Genomic DNA, 15695 nt, shown 5'->3' on the forward strand with positions numbered 1-15695 from the left:
GAGAAGGCTGGCAGTGGTGGTTTTTGTTTGTTTGTTTTTTAAATCAAACAGCAAAGTGCATGAACATATTTAAATGAAAAACAAAGAAAAATACTATATGCTTTAAGTTACTTATCTGCTGCTGTAAGTATACATGTAAATACACAACGTCAATCCGCAGCACATAAACATTGGGGCAGAGGTAAGCAACCTGTTTAGCTGCAGAGTGATGGTAAAAAATGAAAGAAGTATGAATAGACCCACTGGACACTTCAGAAATGCATGCTAATCTGATGCTTGAAGCTATTTAGTATTTAAGGTTTCAAAATTCCTCTGTATTATACACTTCCAGCAGTGTTGTGATGCTATGGACATGCCATAATTCAGAAGTGTTTAAGTCAACTTCAGATTCCCACGTGCTATTACAAATAACTGCTACGCCCTAGCTAATGATAGCTTTGGTCAGACCCTAGCTTAAGCTGCTATAGTGGAAAGAAATCGTGTTGAAAATGGTTGCAACAGGCAAACATTTCAAAACACAGTTTGGTCAGATTTTCTGGACAAAAGATGTGAATCTAAATAATACAAATTCAGAAGTGATAAAGTGTATTTGTTCTGTACCTGTCTTCGCACACTGAAGTGAACATATACCAGGACAAAAAGCCTTGGATGTGCACATACATCATCTTTGTCTATATCACCAGTATAAAAAGGTAACAAAGCAACAAGAGAAAAGCTTAAAAAAGCCAAGAAGCCCAGCAGTAACATAGGCCATAGTAAATCTTTATTTCTCTGCTTTTCCACTACAGGAGCCTCAAACATAATGGACAGGAACACAATCCCACAGCAGCTTTTTCCATTTTAAGTAGACCAAAATCAGCCTGCCTGCTCTCATACAACACAGCAATCTGAAGATGGTATTTCAATACAGCATAAATTAGCCTATTTACAGCTAGAAAACTTAAGTACCGTCCAGAGGATACCAGTGTCATAAAACCACGAATGGTAATTTGGGGTCTGTGAAAGCTAGAGCACTCCGTAGTGCACCTACACCATCATCTCTCATTTCATAGGAAAATCAAGCTGAAAATATCTTGACCAACTGATGCACCATCTTCATCCAACAAGCTCTTGATGTTCACTTCTGCACCAATCATGCAGATTCATAGAAACACACATCACAAATTAAAAATGCCATGATCCTCACTTATTACCCAGGAAACCAGTTTCCTCTTCCCACATAGGAATCTGGACTGCTCTAATGCTTGCCTCACAAGCAAGGTATCAGGGTCAAGCACATGAGACTCTGGATAAAGGGTGAACTCCCATTAACTATTGTTTTGTTTTAAAAGCAAGGTCTTTTGTGACTCCTTAGAATATAATCTACACTGATGTTTCTCCAGAACTAGCCTAGATAAAAGAAAACCTGTATGATCTGAGCTGGGGTTGAACAGAAGTCAGCTGTTTAACATGCCATCATAAATGATCTACGTCTAGCCCACAAGAGGATAACAGTCACATTTTTAACTATACTGGCTCATGATTTTACTTACTTCTTACAGAAGAGATTATTCAACAGATATAAATTCCAAGTAATCAAGTATTAGCTGAGACCAGATTTCAGATCAGCAGTTGCTCTTATTTAGCTATGTGTCTATGATTATATCACAAAAGTAATCTACCTGAAGATTCACAGAACAAGACAGAACTCCTGCCAAAAACGCAAACGTACAGGTAAGTTGCTCTAACACCTGCACCAAAATACAGCAGTAAACTGAGCACACAGGTAAGTTTCCACAGAAGTTGGTGTTACATATAACAAGTGTAAAGGAGAATAGTTCCAGTGACTGAAAAAACAGGGATCAGCTTTTCATTTTGATATGCAGCTTGACATTTTTCTCTAGAAAATTAAATAAACTGCAAAAGCTCACTACATCCTGCTCTGTTCTAAACAAAACAAAAAACACCCAATGCACACCTAAAACATCCGGCATGTAAAGCTTTTGGTCAGGAACTCAAACACAGAAATCTAAACTAAAACAACAAATGCAGTTTTGCAATGTAACATCGGTAGTATTTTAAATCCAGAAAAAAATATACAATTTGATTTCGACAACATCAACAAAACCATAGCTGTATCAATACAGAAAACAATTTAATTTGTTTTGAAATAAATATTTGACATACAAAGCATATACAGTGAAAAAGGGTCACAATAAATTACAAATGGAGTTACTTGCTCATTCGCTGAGAAAAGCCCTTGATATTTCCAATTTCATACCATCAAATTTATCATTCTTGCTGATTTAAGCACAGCACTAAACAAATATGGATCCCAGTGCTTTCCTTCACAGGTACTGGCATGGATAATTTACTGCAGTGATCCAATTTGAAAATCAGTAGGGACCAGTAAATCGCTGCATAAAAGAAAGAGCGAATGAGGTGCTTTTTCCTTAGTGTCAGCAGCCTGCTATTATTATGTTTATTAGATTTTCTTGAAAGGGCTTCACATTTTCTCAAATATGCAGGAGAACTATATTTCCCCTCTGAGCCTTACATTAGCATTTTGTGCCTCAGTCCTTGAATACAAGTAAAAGATGAATTTTTCAATTCATTTTAGAAGTTTGTGCCATCTGGATGGCACCAAACTAAGCAATGAAACTCCCTTACCTGTACAATATCTGCTATTATCGCAGACCTAGCTTTTGCAGAAAAGTTAATAACTAGTGCTGACAGTTTATAAAAAAAAAGGTATTTTTGAATCCACATTTAAGAATAAATTCAATTACATTATCCATACTGATAATGCATCTTTGCAATAAAGGATTGCTTAAGGATCTATCCTTAAAAGATTATTTAAAAATGAAGGCTTAATTTTTCCTGTGATTTTTTAAAAGAAGCTTACACCCTGTTAAAAGTTACAAAGATACCGATCTATTTATATATATAAAATTTTAGCCACAAATATGTACACTGCAGCAATTAAAAGTTATAGACAACTGCAACAGATCAGCACACCCCATTAACACCTGGCACAGGAAAGTGCTCGTGATCTCATTCTGTCACATATTTCTTCCCTCAGCAGAAAAGGGAAGACACCAGGGGCCAAACCTAGCTCTCGCACATAGGAAGCAATTTTTGACAATAGAAGCTGTTCTAGTTCGATGGTCTTTACCAGCCTTAATCTGAGCCCTGCAAGGTACAGTACCTTTTGGAAACAGGACCAAGTCATACATGATACAGAAACAAATCGGTCTCCCCAGTGCCTATCCAACTTTAATTTTTTTCCCTGCTCTGCCAGAGCTCTTGTATTGCCCCAGGCAAGTGAACTTTCCTCCCTCATCTCAGTTCCTGTCTGTAAAATGGGCAAGAACTCTACTTACTTATTAACAAGGGATCTGTACAGCAGATGTTGCAAGGTGCCTAATGATAAAAAGGTCCAACACAGTTAGCAGCTCAAAAAATGTCAGAACAAGTACTGGCTCATGACTATAATAAAGTTCATTAACATGGAACTTAAAATATTGACAAATATTGCTCCCTTTGAACATCCATCACTGAACAGTTAGCATTTCTGCTATGAATGGAACAAAACATAACACTGACAGCACAAAGATGATCATGAAAGATTAAAATTAAAAGACAATAAAGAAAAGGATAGATGTAGTAGTGGATTATTTTGTTAAGGAATTTAAACTGGCACTAGCTGCTCCCAACAGCCCCAATTGGTCCTGATGCTTTATTTATCTGCAGGTGAGAACAGACAAGCGTTATGCTGAATATCACTTCTACAGCAGGCTTGTGCACAGCAAGAGGTGGGTCTGGCCAGACTTATCCAATAGCACTTTGACTCGTGAAATGTTAAGATGATTAAAACAATGACCAGTGTGATTTATGCTAGTGGAAACATCCACTGTACAGGTAGGCAACATTTCACTAGGACAAAAATTCTTCTGCTTTGTATTTGGGGGTCACAAACATTTTACAGTCAGCTGGAAAATTTCTCTGACTTCTGTTACAGCCTTTGCATCACAGCTAGCTGTTGACAGCAAAGCAACACACACACACAAAAATCTCAAGCTGCTCAAGCTGTCAGGACACAACCAGCATTTCATGTGCTAATTTAGTTGTTAGTAGAGAAACAGTCACAGTTATAAGGAAACAGGCACAAGGACAGCGTGTTTTTGCTAGCCTTGAGAAAATTTGCTTCTTATCACTTAGGCAGCATAAGGCTACAGAACATAAAATCAAAGTTGATGCAGAGTGCAGGTCAGTTGCCCAATTTATTTTGCTTTTAAGTTCTTCTTATCCCATTGTTCCATATTTTTGTGGTACAACAGTCAGGTAAGTTTTAACAGGCCACAAGCAAAATCCAGGCCTCAATTTTGTCGAGCAGCTCTTGGCAAAGCCAAGAATATAATACTAGACAAATCAGCTTCCATTTATGAAAATATTCCTCCTCAATCCATTTTTAGTACCACTTAAAGAAAAACTGCACAAAAGATTCCATATCCACATTTAAACTCTTACTTCATGACACTGTCTTCCAACTCTCTACTTACTGCAATCTCATTCACTTATTCCTTTTAAACATCCTTGCCCATTCAGAGTTGGATCTGACTTAACATCCTTCAGTTACAGTTGCAATACATCATCTCCAATTTATACTAATTTAATAATAATAGCATACAGTTAAAGGAACAGTAAACCACAATTGTAACAGCAGTCTTAGACCACAAGCACTGGCTCAGATGAAACATGTCACTCTCCTTAAAGGAATTAACAAAGCATTTATTTGCCTTCCATTCCCAGTATGGGGGGACCAATTTGACAACCAATTTAAAAATCAGCAGAGGGCTGAACAGAACCTGATGTCACTGCCCAAACATACTATGTAACATGAAATACGCTCTAGAACAGTGCTGGAGAGTTGAAACGGTCAGAAATAGGTCTAGATTTCTGCTCTGATACCATTACTACAGTGCTTATTCATAGGTTAAGTTTTGAAACAAAGTGTCATAAATTTTTGCATTTTAGAAGGCAAAAATTTCCCATAAAATGATTTAGAGGTGCATAAGACGCTGACTATGTCTCATGTCAGAAGCCCCAGTGGGAATAAGAGAACATGCACACATACGCACAGGACTGCATTCTGCTCAATTTCCAGGTTCGAGTATCAACATGTTCTGTTAAACAGAAAATAAGCTTGAAGAGCATAGCAAGTTACATTTAACACTCCTTTATTTGTAGTAGAAATTTTAGTTTTTATAAAATCCTCAAGTTACAGGATATACATATATTGGAACTTGTTGCAAGTCTTAGCAGCTGTAGAGCAGTACTGCATGCAATTGCTTCTGCAGTATGCAAGTGTTCTATAAATAGCTAATCACGTTCAGAGAGCAAGATGAAAAGTCAAAGAGTAACATATTCAATTACCAAAAAACAGGTCTTTATCAGTACCAAGAGGTTGAGCAAAAAATGAAATAAGTGTATAAATACACATCTCTGAACTAGCACACTAATACAACTGAAAAGGCTGAATGATATCCACATCACAAAAGATAACTCAATAGTTACATAAAATACTTTGCATCAAGACTGTTTGCAGAAGTGTTTCATGTAAGACTCCTCCAACAAAGGGAGAATAGTGAAGCACAGTACTTTACTATTTTTACAAAAGGCCAATGAATCCCACTTAATTGTATGTAATTAGAATATTAACATAAACTACAGAGGATTAGGCAAATACTTTGCCTTGGATTTATGGAAAGACATTGTATTTGGACAGATAGTATTATTTTTCCATGACCTACCTTCCAGCTGTTGGGTGAATGCATAATCAGCACTCAATTTAATATTCACTTCTGTACTTATGACTGATCTGAAGGCAGCATCATAAAATGGATTTACGCCAAAAAATCCCACAGCCATTTGTTTCAATAGCTGCCTGAATAGGTGCAATCCTTTATGCAAATTTCCCATCATGATGAGTCTCAGAAACTGGAAGAACAATTTATATAGAGCTAGCTACAGATTAATTTTCTAAAGAGTAGACATGCTTGAATTACCACAGTCTCACATTTGTGTAGACACAAGAACACATCCGCAATGATTCTCCAAAAGTTACTACATTTACATTGATTAGTTCACTTAAGAGATGGTTAAAAGTTTAAGCATTACATCTTTGTCTGAAAAGCCTCCAGGTCAGCAATTTGGCTTGGTAAAACATCTTGTTATGTCAAGATAGCTGTTTTCCATGGTCAGTCTTGAGATTTCTCCCAACAACCTAATGCAAAACTATCACAAGGTAAAAGCTTGGAAGGGTTATCTTTAAGTAATGTTAACAGAAATAGGCTCTCCTTCAGAAAGAGTGTTAACTATGCCAGTTTGACAATCTTTAATTTGTTTTGTTGAATGTGGGATGTAATTTTATACCAAATATAGTAATTTAGACAAAGTAATTCTACAGACACATTTAATAAGCAGAAGAATACTGTCCGAAGTGTACTGCATAGGTATGTGCACCAGTGCGACCTACTGGAGACCTCCTACTGTAGCGATGCTTCCAGTTAACGTAAACATACAAAGCACAAACTTAAAAGTTTTTCCATGTCCAACAACTCATGATTTCTAGAAAACAATTCCATAAGACTGGGCATGTTTTAGATATATGCAGATACTTTCCCCCCCCACACACACCAATTAGCAATATAGCACAGTAATTTTAAGTTTCCATGACTTGCTTTTGATATGCTAAATTTTATATTATCTCCAAGAAAAGCATATACACGTTTTTATACAGCCTGGAGTTAAGATCAGTGTAAAACCAGGAATTTATAATCATCAGCAGAAGTGCCAGCTGCTCATAATGTTCACAATAGATGAGTGTCTGAAATTCAACTATGCAGCAGTTGGTGCCAATCTGCTTATAAAGGAAATGCTGCTGAGACATAGTCTTCTTACAAAAACAGGGCATGAGGGCTTCATTATTAGGTGTTCAACAACAATTCTCAGCTCGGTGAACAGAGTCCTGAAAAAAGATTTAATCATACTTAAACATTGTATTAAAAATGCTATAGCATTTACCAGAACTCATATCTAAATGACTAAATCTAATCTAAACTCTAAATCTAACTCTAATTTATCTAAATAAGTGACTTTATTTTCTAAATAAACAAACTTAGAAAACACATACATAGAACTTGCTAACTTGAAGTGATATCAACTCAGTGTTGCAGCATCTTGCAAGAGCTTCAGAATTCTCGTACTTTAAACATTAATATTTTAAATCAACTTTAATTCAGCCACTTCCATTGGAGGACACGGAAACAGCAGAAAAATAAAATCCCACATTCAAGGAAAAAAAAAAAACACACCACACTGGGGGAAGGCAGGACAGAGGAGTGATGCTTTTTCAGAAGTACCATAAGAGTTTGGGAGGCAATGGAAGTGGTGTGTTAGTGCTGTTTCTGACTAGAATGCAAGAACCCCACACTCTAGAACCAACTCTAAGAGACAAACCTGAGAAATAAATAAAAATAATAAAAAAATAAATTAAAAAAAAAAAACACTTATAACAGTATCCTCACTTAAAACTACAGAAATACCATCAAACAAGTGGGAGAACAGTTTGTTTGGGCAACCTGGTCTAGTGGAAGGTGTCCCTGCTCCTGGCAGGGAGGTTGGAACAAGATGATCCTTAAAGGTCTCTTCCAAGCCAAAACATTCTCTGATTCCATGAAGTTATTCTTAGTGCACAACCAAACAAATATATGTATTTTTTTTAACCAAAAAAATAAAGTGCATTCATAGATTTGCTGTTAAAAAATACACGTAAGACTGAACAACTGATTTCTTACAAAATAGTAGGGAATAGGAAGCAATCAAGCTTATGATTCTCTGACCTGTCTTGGCATACCACAGCATCAAGGCTGCTTCCTTGGTACTTTATCAAGCCTTTTTCTAATCAGACAGTTATCAGACTGGAAAGTACATTCATGAAATCTAATGTTATGCAAAGCTTGTCATGAGAAAAAAAAAAAAACAAAAACAAGAAAGCATTGACCTGATCAAAACCTCATAGAAATATTTATAGTTTCAAAATTTAAAGCAATGGAAGCTGGTCAAGCCAATGCTAATCAATAAGGCTTTATTTCAATTCTAATAAAGCTGATTCACAAATAAAGGAGGTAATTAACATGTTTTAGATCATACATATTTAAGATCTTTTACTTCTTCAGTTGATGTATATCAAACAAGTTTGTAAGCGTCTATTCTCATGTATGATTAGTCCTAGATAGGCATGGAACCTAAAAATAAGGATGTGGTTCTGATAAGTGGTTGCAGAACAATGAAAAAGACTTCCTTCTTCCAAACTTATTTCCCCCAAAGCACAGTTTTAATTATACAAGCATGTTTTGAAAACTCCTATTCAATGATAGTACTACACTCCAGAAAAGTTCAGCTACATAAAATAAGCATGACCTTGAATCGGGTGTGGTAGGGTTTTGACATATTTTGTGGTTTTTAGTTTTTTTTTTTTTTTTTTTTTTTAAAGCTATCCAAGGTATATTCTGTATTCTACAGTTACCATTTGCACATTTACTATTACGAGTTATGCATCCATTGCAGAAAGAAAAAATTCTGAATGCCTGAACACTACACCATTAAATACTAACTTCCAAAATCAATTTAATGCTTACCGACAGTATGGATTTCGCCGGGAGGAGTAGCGTAATGTTAGAAACCTATAGTAAATGAATGGCTGGAGCAGACTCCCCTGACCACTGAAAGAGAACAGAGAAGCAGAGCTTAATACCAGTTTTAAAAAAGGTCAGGATTTACCATAATAAAAGCAAGAAAACTATTTCAGTGAAAAAAAAGCGAGGCTATGGCCATATTTATTCAGATAATCTAGATCTGACAACAAAATATATACATAAACATGCCTTAACAAAGGCAAAAGACGTACAGAAATGCAGTATTACAGTTTTCGTATTTGTTTTATAGGTAAACATTCTATACACCTCACTTCTGGTGACTAAGAGTAACCAAAGTAACAGTGAGGCCAGTCTAGTATTAAGAGATAATGCTGGACAAGTATGGACATTGGCTGACAGTAGTACTCCTGTTACAATGAACTCTTCCAGCCCTAAGCATAGCACTTTGAGAGTCTGGACCATATTTATACTATCTTTTTTAAAAAATTCAGAAAACAATGGAAACTGTATGTTTTGAGATATAACAGTTAAACATATCAAACTGTTTTAGTTACTCTGAAATTAGGTCTTTATACCTTACAAAGCTGCTGTTCCACGTGACAGTACTGCAAACCATTCACAAAATACAGAAATACCTTGAGTTTAATTGACTGAAGCTTCTTTATATAATGCAATATTAAAATTGTGTCAAATTGTACACTGCATCACAGCACCAGTAGCTAGCTCCTTCAAATATGAACAGTATCTTTAGACAGAATATAAAAAATAAAGTGAAAAGGGAGATGGGCTACAAGGGCAGGGGAGAAGTCTTTCATCTGTATAATATTTACAAGCAATTTAATATGCTTAGCAGCTTGAAGAACAAAATTTTCACTGTAGTTGCATTTAACCTTTATACTATTTTATCATTTGGTATACGATCTCTTAAAAGCTTCAGAATCTACTAGGTAGCTTATCAAGTAGCTACACTTCACATGCTACGTTCTCCATAGAGAAAAAAAAAAAAAAAAAAAAAAAAACAGATCTCCCCAAAGTTGTAAAGCACTCTCTGTATCCAGTATCTAACATTCAAGTATCTGTCAGTTGGTAAGTTGCCTTAAAGCGTAATAGAATCCATCAGGGCTGAAGCACTGAAGGGTTCAGCTGACATGTCATAAGATGCAGACAAATTATGTTTCTGTCAACTTCCAGGAACATAAAGCCTTCCTTCTGCTGCCTTTGAGACCCCTCAGGACAAATGCTCTCACTGTGCAATGGCATACATAGAACAAAGGGCATTAATTCCTCTCCAAATATTAAAAGGCAATAACTCAAACTTCAGTGATTTTCAGGTCGTTATATCTTTGTACATGTTAGAATCCTACTGAAGTTGCAATCTTAAGAGCCCTAAAATGAATTCAACAGGCTGCACAGACACAGTGGGCAAAAATAATGAATTAGAAAGAGGCAAAGGTCTCTGGTGAGAAATAACATGGGAGAAGATATAACCCACTCCTGCTCGTATGCTTCTAGCACAATGAAATTCTATGCCACTTAACCTTCTGTGATCCAATAACCAAAAATAAGAGTAAACAGACACCTTCAGTGAGGCTAAAGATCAATATTCGATTACACTGACCAACATTATACCTACTAAACTACATAGGTACACTTAAGTTATAGAAGTGGAAAAACTTGGATTCAATCCAACAATGTCACTCATTCTATGAAATTGAGTTGTTTCTGCATCAGAATAAATGCTGTTTGATTTCACAATGCATCAACAGCAACATCAAAGACTCAAATAAACTAAGTTCAAGCCTTAAACTATCACAAACTGAGATCCTTGTAAACCACAGCAAAACATACTTGGGTAGAAAGTTTCTCATTCTAAAAATATTTATGATGATTCTTACCTGAAGAGCATGAAAACCGTAGCTGGCATCAGAAAAATTTCATTGCAAGCAATGAATTTTAGAATATTCTGCTGATTAGCATTCAGTTTCTCTAGAAGATTTCTCAGAAAGGGCAGGCTATTCGAACCTCGTGCCTTTAAAGAAGAAAAAAGTGCCAGAAAACATACAAGTTATACTGATCTTCTCTAGCAAAAGAAATCAAAACATTAACATTTACCATTTATGACTCACTCTGGCATTTTAGGACTAGATCCTTTAAAGGGATTGAGATCAGTATTGCAAAGAAAACCACTGAAAGCGTAGAACCCGTATTAGGATAATCATTAACAATCTCAGGAGTCATAGAAGCATGAAGTTCAATTAAAAACGTGAAGTGTTGCAAATCTCTCATCCACCCATTTCAGGTCCAACTACACAGCACTAGCCAACAGCCTTATACTTATTCAGTCCACTAGGATGAAGTGCCTATGGTAGCAATATGGCCTAGTTAGGAGGTTGGAGCTATATAAAGCTGTTCAAGACGGTACACTGAGCATCAGGTTCACCTGGCAAATACTACTATGCTTCCTAGCCTCACCCTGAAGTTTGTTATTTAACTGCTGATATAGAACATTCAACTTTATAGCACATGGTTTACCCTGAGAAGACATTGAGATGTTTATACTCCACTGATACTCAGTAGTTGCTTCCTTCAAAGAAAGCCATCTGAAGAAAAATAATTAGCATCAACTCCAGTATATTATTAGCAAGTCATAGCAGAAGGAGCAAAACAAACCAGAAGACTTTTCAAATTCTCTGCTGGGACTCCACACTGCAATTTCACTAACTCCTCTAACATAACTGAAGGAAATCATAGCTGCAACTCCCAAACCTGCTCATAAGCCCCAAACATACCACCAGTATTAATTATATACCAAATCATACTTACATCAAGAACCTTCTTTGTGTATGTGGCAGCATGAAGCAAAGAGAATAGCAGAACTGGGAAAATACTCACTGAAGCAAGCGATAAGGAAAATTAAAGGCTGCAGAAGTGCATAATTTCTCCACGATATTATGCTAACACACAAGTGATGGCTCTTTGCAAAAGGTTGGTTGGAATGAGTAATACTTGATTAAGACATGTCTATGTCTAAGGCTGTATTTATAGCTGTGCCTTTTTCTTCTTACATCTTTTCTTTGCTACACATTTTTTTATCAGCTTTAAAATCAGTGTGTACGTACATACGTGAAAGTACAACTTGCATTATTATACACCGTGCGTTTCCATTGAACTGTATTATTTCTACATGAAAGACACGTAAGGCTATTACTTAAAGTCTATCATATATATGTAGTCATCACAGTTTTATAAACAGAGGCTGTAAAATGCATTTCATCGCTAAAGAACATGCAGCTGCCAGCAGTTCAGATTTTAGAGTGCAAGAACACAGACATTCCTCTGCCAGAGAGACATTAAGCATACACATACAAAACTGCACAAAGAAGAGCTACTTCTTAAACATCAGCTTTGAAGAGACACAGGAGTAAGTCCTTTTTGCAGACTTCATCTGCCTAGTAATGTGTCTGAAAGACCTCTTACGGAAAAACTGCATCTTTACATGCCCTACTTGTAGTAAGGAGTTGTACGTGAACCCTGTACTGGTAATAAATGAAAGCTATCAACTTCTCTGAAAGGATCACGTGAGACTAGTCATAAAATATGCTGAACTTAAGTCTCAGGAAAATACTAGAAGCCAGAAACTGCTGGCTCCTAGTGCACTAGTTACAGAGATGATTAACCTGGATATGGATCAATCAACATAAGCCTCTCCTATTTCACACAGAGTATGTTCTAAGAAAAGCAAACATTCTATTTTAAATTATTTTTTAAAAATCATAAAACAAGTGATGAAAAGAATCCAGTTTTTAAAATATTTAAAAACATTACCAGGATGACACAAGCAAAGGATACTTGTAACAGGGTAGGAATTCACAAAGATAAGAGAGTACAACAGGTAGTGGCAGCTGTCCTCCAGCAAAGCCTGGGCCAGGAATGCCCTGCTAAGCTGAAAGTGCGGGAGCCTTTGGTGTAGTCGGAGAGCACTAGTAAGAGCATTTGCCAGCAAGGCACGCTGATAGAAGCTTGCTGCTTCATGCAACCTGCAAATCATCAGAGGAGACGTTACCATAAGAACCAAGCCCCTGCTCAGAAGTCTTTCACCCTTGAGAATTGCATCAACAATTGCACAATACCTGAAGTACTTCTATTATCGTACATAAGAACTAGTACGAAAAAAAACTCAAAAATTGGTAATACTGACTTTCCGACGATGCTAAAGCAACTCAATATATCGTTATGTAACTACGCAACAACAGCATAGCCAATACTTTATAATTATTCAACGCATTTTCTAAACACATCAACAAGTATTTTAAGCCAACCTTTAACAAAAGCTGTACTTACAAACCAACCCAGTATACTAAATATAAATTGATCCTTACATGAAAACCACTCTATGAAAACGGAGCATAGTTACTTTGTAAATTTTTAAATACTGTTTTTCAATATTGAAGTACATACCCTAGAAGAGGCAGGACAAATAAAGCAGAGCAGTAAACCGTGAACAAGCGGGAAATCCACATTGCTGTATCCAGCTTGTTAGCCATCAGAAATTGCTACATTAGAAGAAGACAAAATGATAAAGAAAACCGACTTCCACAGAAGTTGGGATTTTAATATTTGCATATATTGAATGTTCTTCCTTCAGTGTTAAATTGCAACTCCTCCAACAACCTTGAATCAAATTATAGCTTGAAGCAAAGGGCTTATTTTCATTCTGTGTGATATTTGATTTACTCGATGTTACTAACCAGATCAAAAATAATTAGGCCACCTCAGAATCAAAAGGCTCCTTTACATTCTACAACAAAATACATTGTTAAGATCTTCCATGGAGGTAGTGCTTCAACACATACCAACGTCACTGAGCAGCCAACTTCAAGAACTTATCACGCAATGTCTTTAAACCTGACTGACTCCTGTATCTGTTGCTCCAAGGCTCATTAGAAATATGCACTTTGTGCAACTGGGCCTAGAAATGCCACCTTTCTCACAGAGGGGAAAAAGATGGAGCAACTTAAAGTTAGCATAACCACATCAGAAGCAACAGCAGGGTTTTAAGCTACAAAATCCTGGCTTCAAAAAAACACAAGAGCTCTCAATAACGTCGAAATTCTCTTGTTAAGCTCTTCTAACCACAGGTCTCTTCACACCTTTGTATGGTCCCAGGACCAGAAGGGCCCTAATGAAACACAGCACGCTTAAGTGATTACAAGCCTAAGAGAAGTGTCAAAACATCACCATTTTTTCCTCCATCTATGTTCCTCCCAGCTTGCCTATCCTTGCTTCCACCTTTTTCATGCCTCATTTTGTGCTTGGGTCTGCCAGGAGCTCCCCATCCACCTTCCACCCCTCCCAATTTTAGAAGCCAGCAGCTATCGTCCTGCACCGTCTCGCACGCCAACCACGCCGCCACTTCCACACAAGCCCAACTTAAACCCAGCCACCCCCGAGCAGCCGCACGCCGCCAGCACGCTCCCACCGAGGCGGCCCGCAGAGGGGGCCGTGCCCGGGCCGGGGGCTGCTGCTTACCACGGCCCCGCCGCCGGCTCCGCCTTGCATGGGCCCGTTCTGCGTGGAGTCCGCCATGGCCGCGCCTGCGGGGAGAGAAGCGGGGAGAGAAGCGCCTCAGACGCGGCCCGCAGGGCTCAGGGCTCGGCCCCCGGCCCCGCCGCCGCCCGCCCGGGACCCACCGCGATGGCCGCAGCGAGCGCTCCCCGCACGCCGCCCGTCCCGCCGCGGCCCTGCCCCGGATGCGGCCTGATGTCACTTCCAGCCGGCTGCCGGGCCTGCCGGGGAATGTAGGCCGCGTGACGTCACGCTGCCCGCCTCATGACGTCACAAGGCGTCGCTATGGGGTGGGGGGGCGCCATGTGTCCTCCCCCAGCCCGCCCCATGCCTCCCTGTGGGGCTGGGTGGGGCGGGTGTCCCCACATGGTGCCCCAAGCACGACATGGCGAGATGTCACCACAGGCCTACACTGAGTGGTGGTGGTGGCATCCCCTCATACAGTGACATCCCCACATACAGTGACACCACCACACACAGTGACATCCAAAATACAGTGACACCCCCACATCCATGACACCACCACAGCAGCAGGTGTTCATCACCTCACACTAACGTGGGATGGGCGTGTGGGTTCTCCCTCTCACCCTCCTCCTCAAGGTTCACATCTCCTGCATGTCACTGTGTCACACAACACAGCCATGCCATTCCCTCAGGCCCCCATTCCCACAAGGTGTGACATTTGTTTTCTCCACCCTGTGTGGTCCATAGAGGGAATGGCCTCAAGTTGTGCCAGGGGAGGTTCAGGTTGGAAATGAGGAGACATTTCATCCCAGAAAGAGCAGTCAGGCATTAGGACAGGTTGCCCAGGGAGGTGGTGGCATATGCATCCATGGGGGTGTTCAAGGAAAGGCTGGATGTGGTGCTTAGGGACATGGGTGACATTGGTGGTAGGGGGATGGTTGGACCAGATGATCTTGAAGGTCTTTTCCAACCTTAGTGATTCTGTGATTCTATATAGACCACACACCATATAGACCACACTCCCCACCTGCTCCCAGCGGGGTGGTAAACAGCAAGAACATTAATGCTTGCTGCAATGCTGCTCCAGGGAATTTTTTACCCACTGAGGGCCTAACAGGCTTTTCAAATCCATTTAGCAAGACGCATCAGTAACACACAGCCTGGTGCTATGCCTTAGTGATGTAAATGGGAATCACAAGGTCGCAGAGCCTAGGCAGGACGTGCCCCAGTCCTGCATTACTAACAGGGTCACATCGCACAGCAGTGATGCAACCTGCAAATTAACTGTCACGCCGCCTCAGGCTGTAACCGTGTGTTTTGATGTCATTGGTTCCCTGTCATGTAAAAAGGCAAAAAGGGAGCTTCTTCAAAGCTGTATGTGCCCCAACATTCATGCTGTGAGCAGTACCAAATTAAAATGCAGCAGCTTTGAAGTGAGTTTCAAAAATCATTAAACTTTAAAGCTAA

General features: G+C 38.9%; 1 protein-coding gene across 1 annotated transcript; it reads right to left on the reverse strand.

Moving 5' to 3' along the window:
• Nucleotides 1-741: 741 nt before the first annotated feature.
• Nucleotides 742-14448, reverse strand: TMEM33 (transmembrane protein 33). The gene is made up of 8 exons (XM_032186343.1): nucleotides 14390-14448; nucleotides 14229-14293; nucleotides 13158-13252; nucleotides 12549-12736; nucleotides 11523-11590; nucleotides 10595-10728; nucleotides 8682-8765; nucleotides 742-7009 (listed from the first exon to the last, which is right to left on the reverse strand). The coding sequence occupies exons 2-8, from the start codon at nucleotides 14283-14285 to the stop codon at nucleotides 6880-6882; spliced, it is 756 nt and encodes a 251-aa protein (XP_032042234.1). The 5' UTR covers nucleotides 14286-14293; nucleotides 14390-14448; the 3' UTR covers nucleotides 742-6879.
• Nucleotides 14449-15695: the final 1247 nt, after the last annotated feature.

Source organism: Aythya fuligula, chromosome 4, assembly GCF_009819795.1.
Source record: "Aythya fuligula isolate bAytFul2 chromosome 4, bAytFul2.pri, whole genome shotgun sequence".
Taxonomy (NCBI): domain Eukaryota; kingdom Metazoa; phylum Chordata; class Aves; order Anseriformes; family Anatidae; genus Aythya; species Aythya fuligula.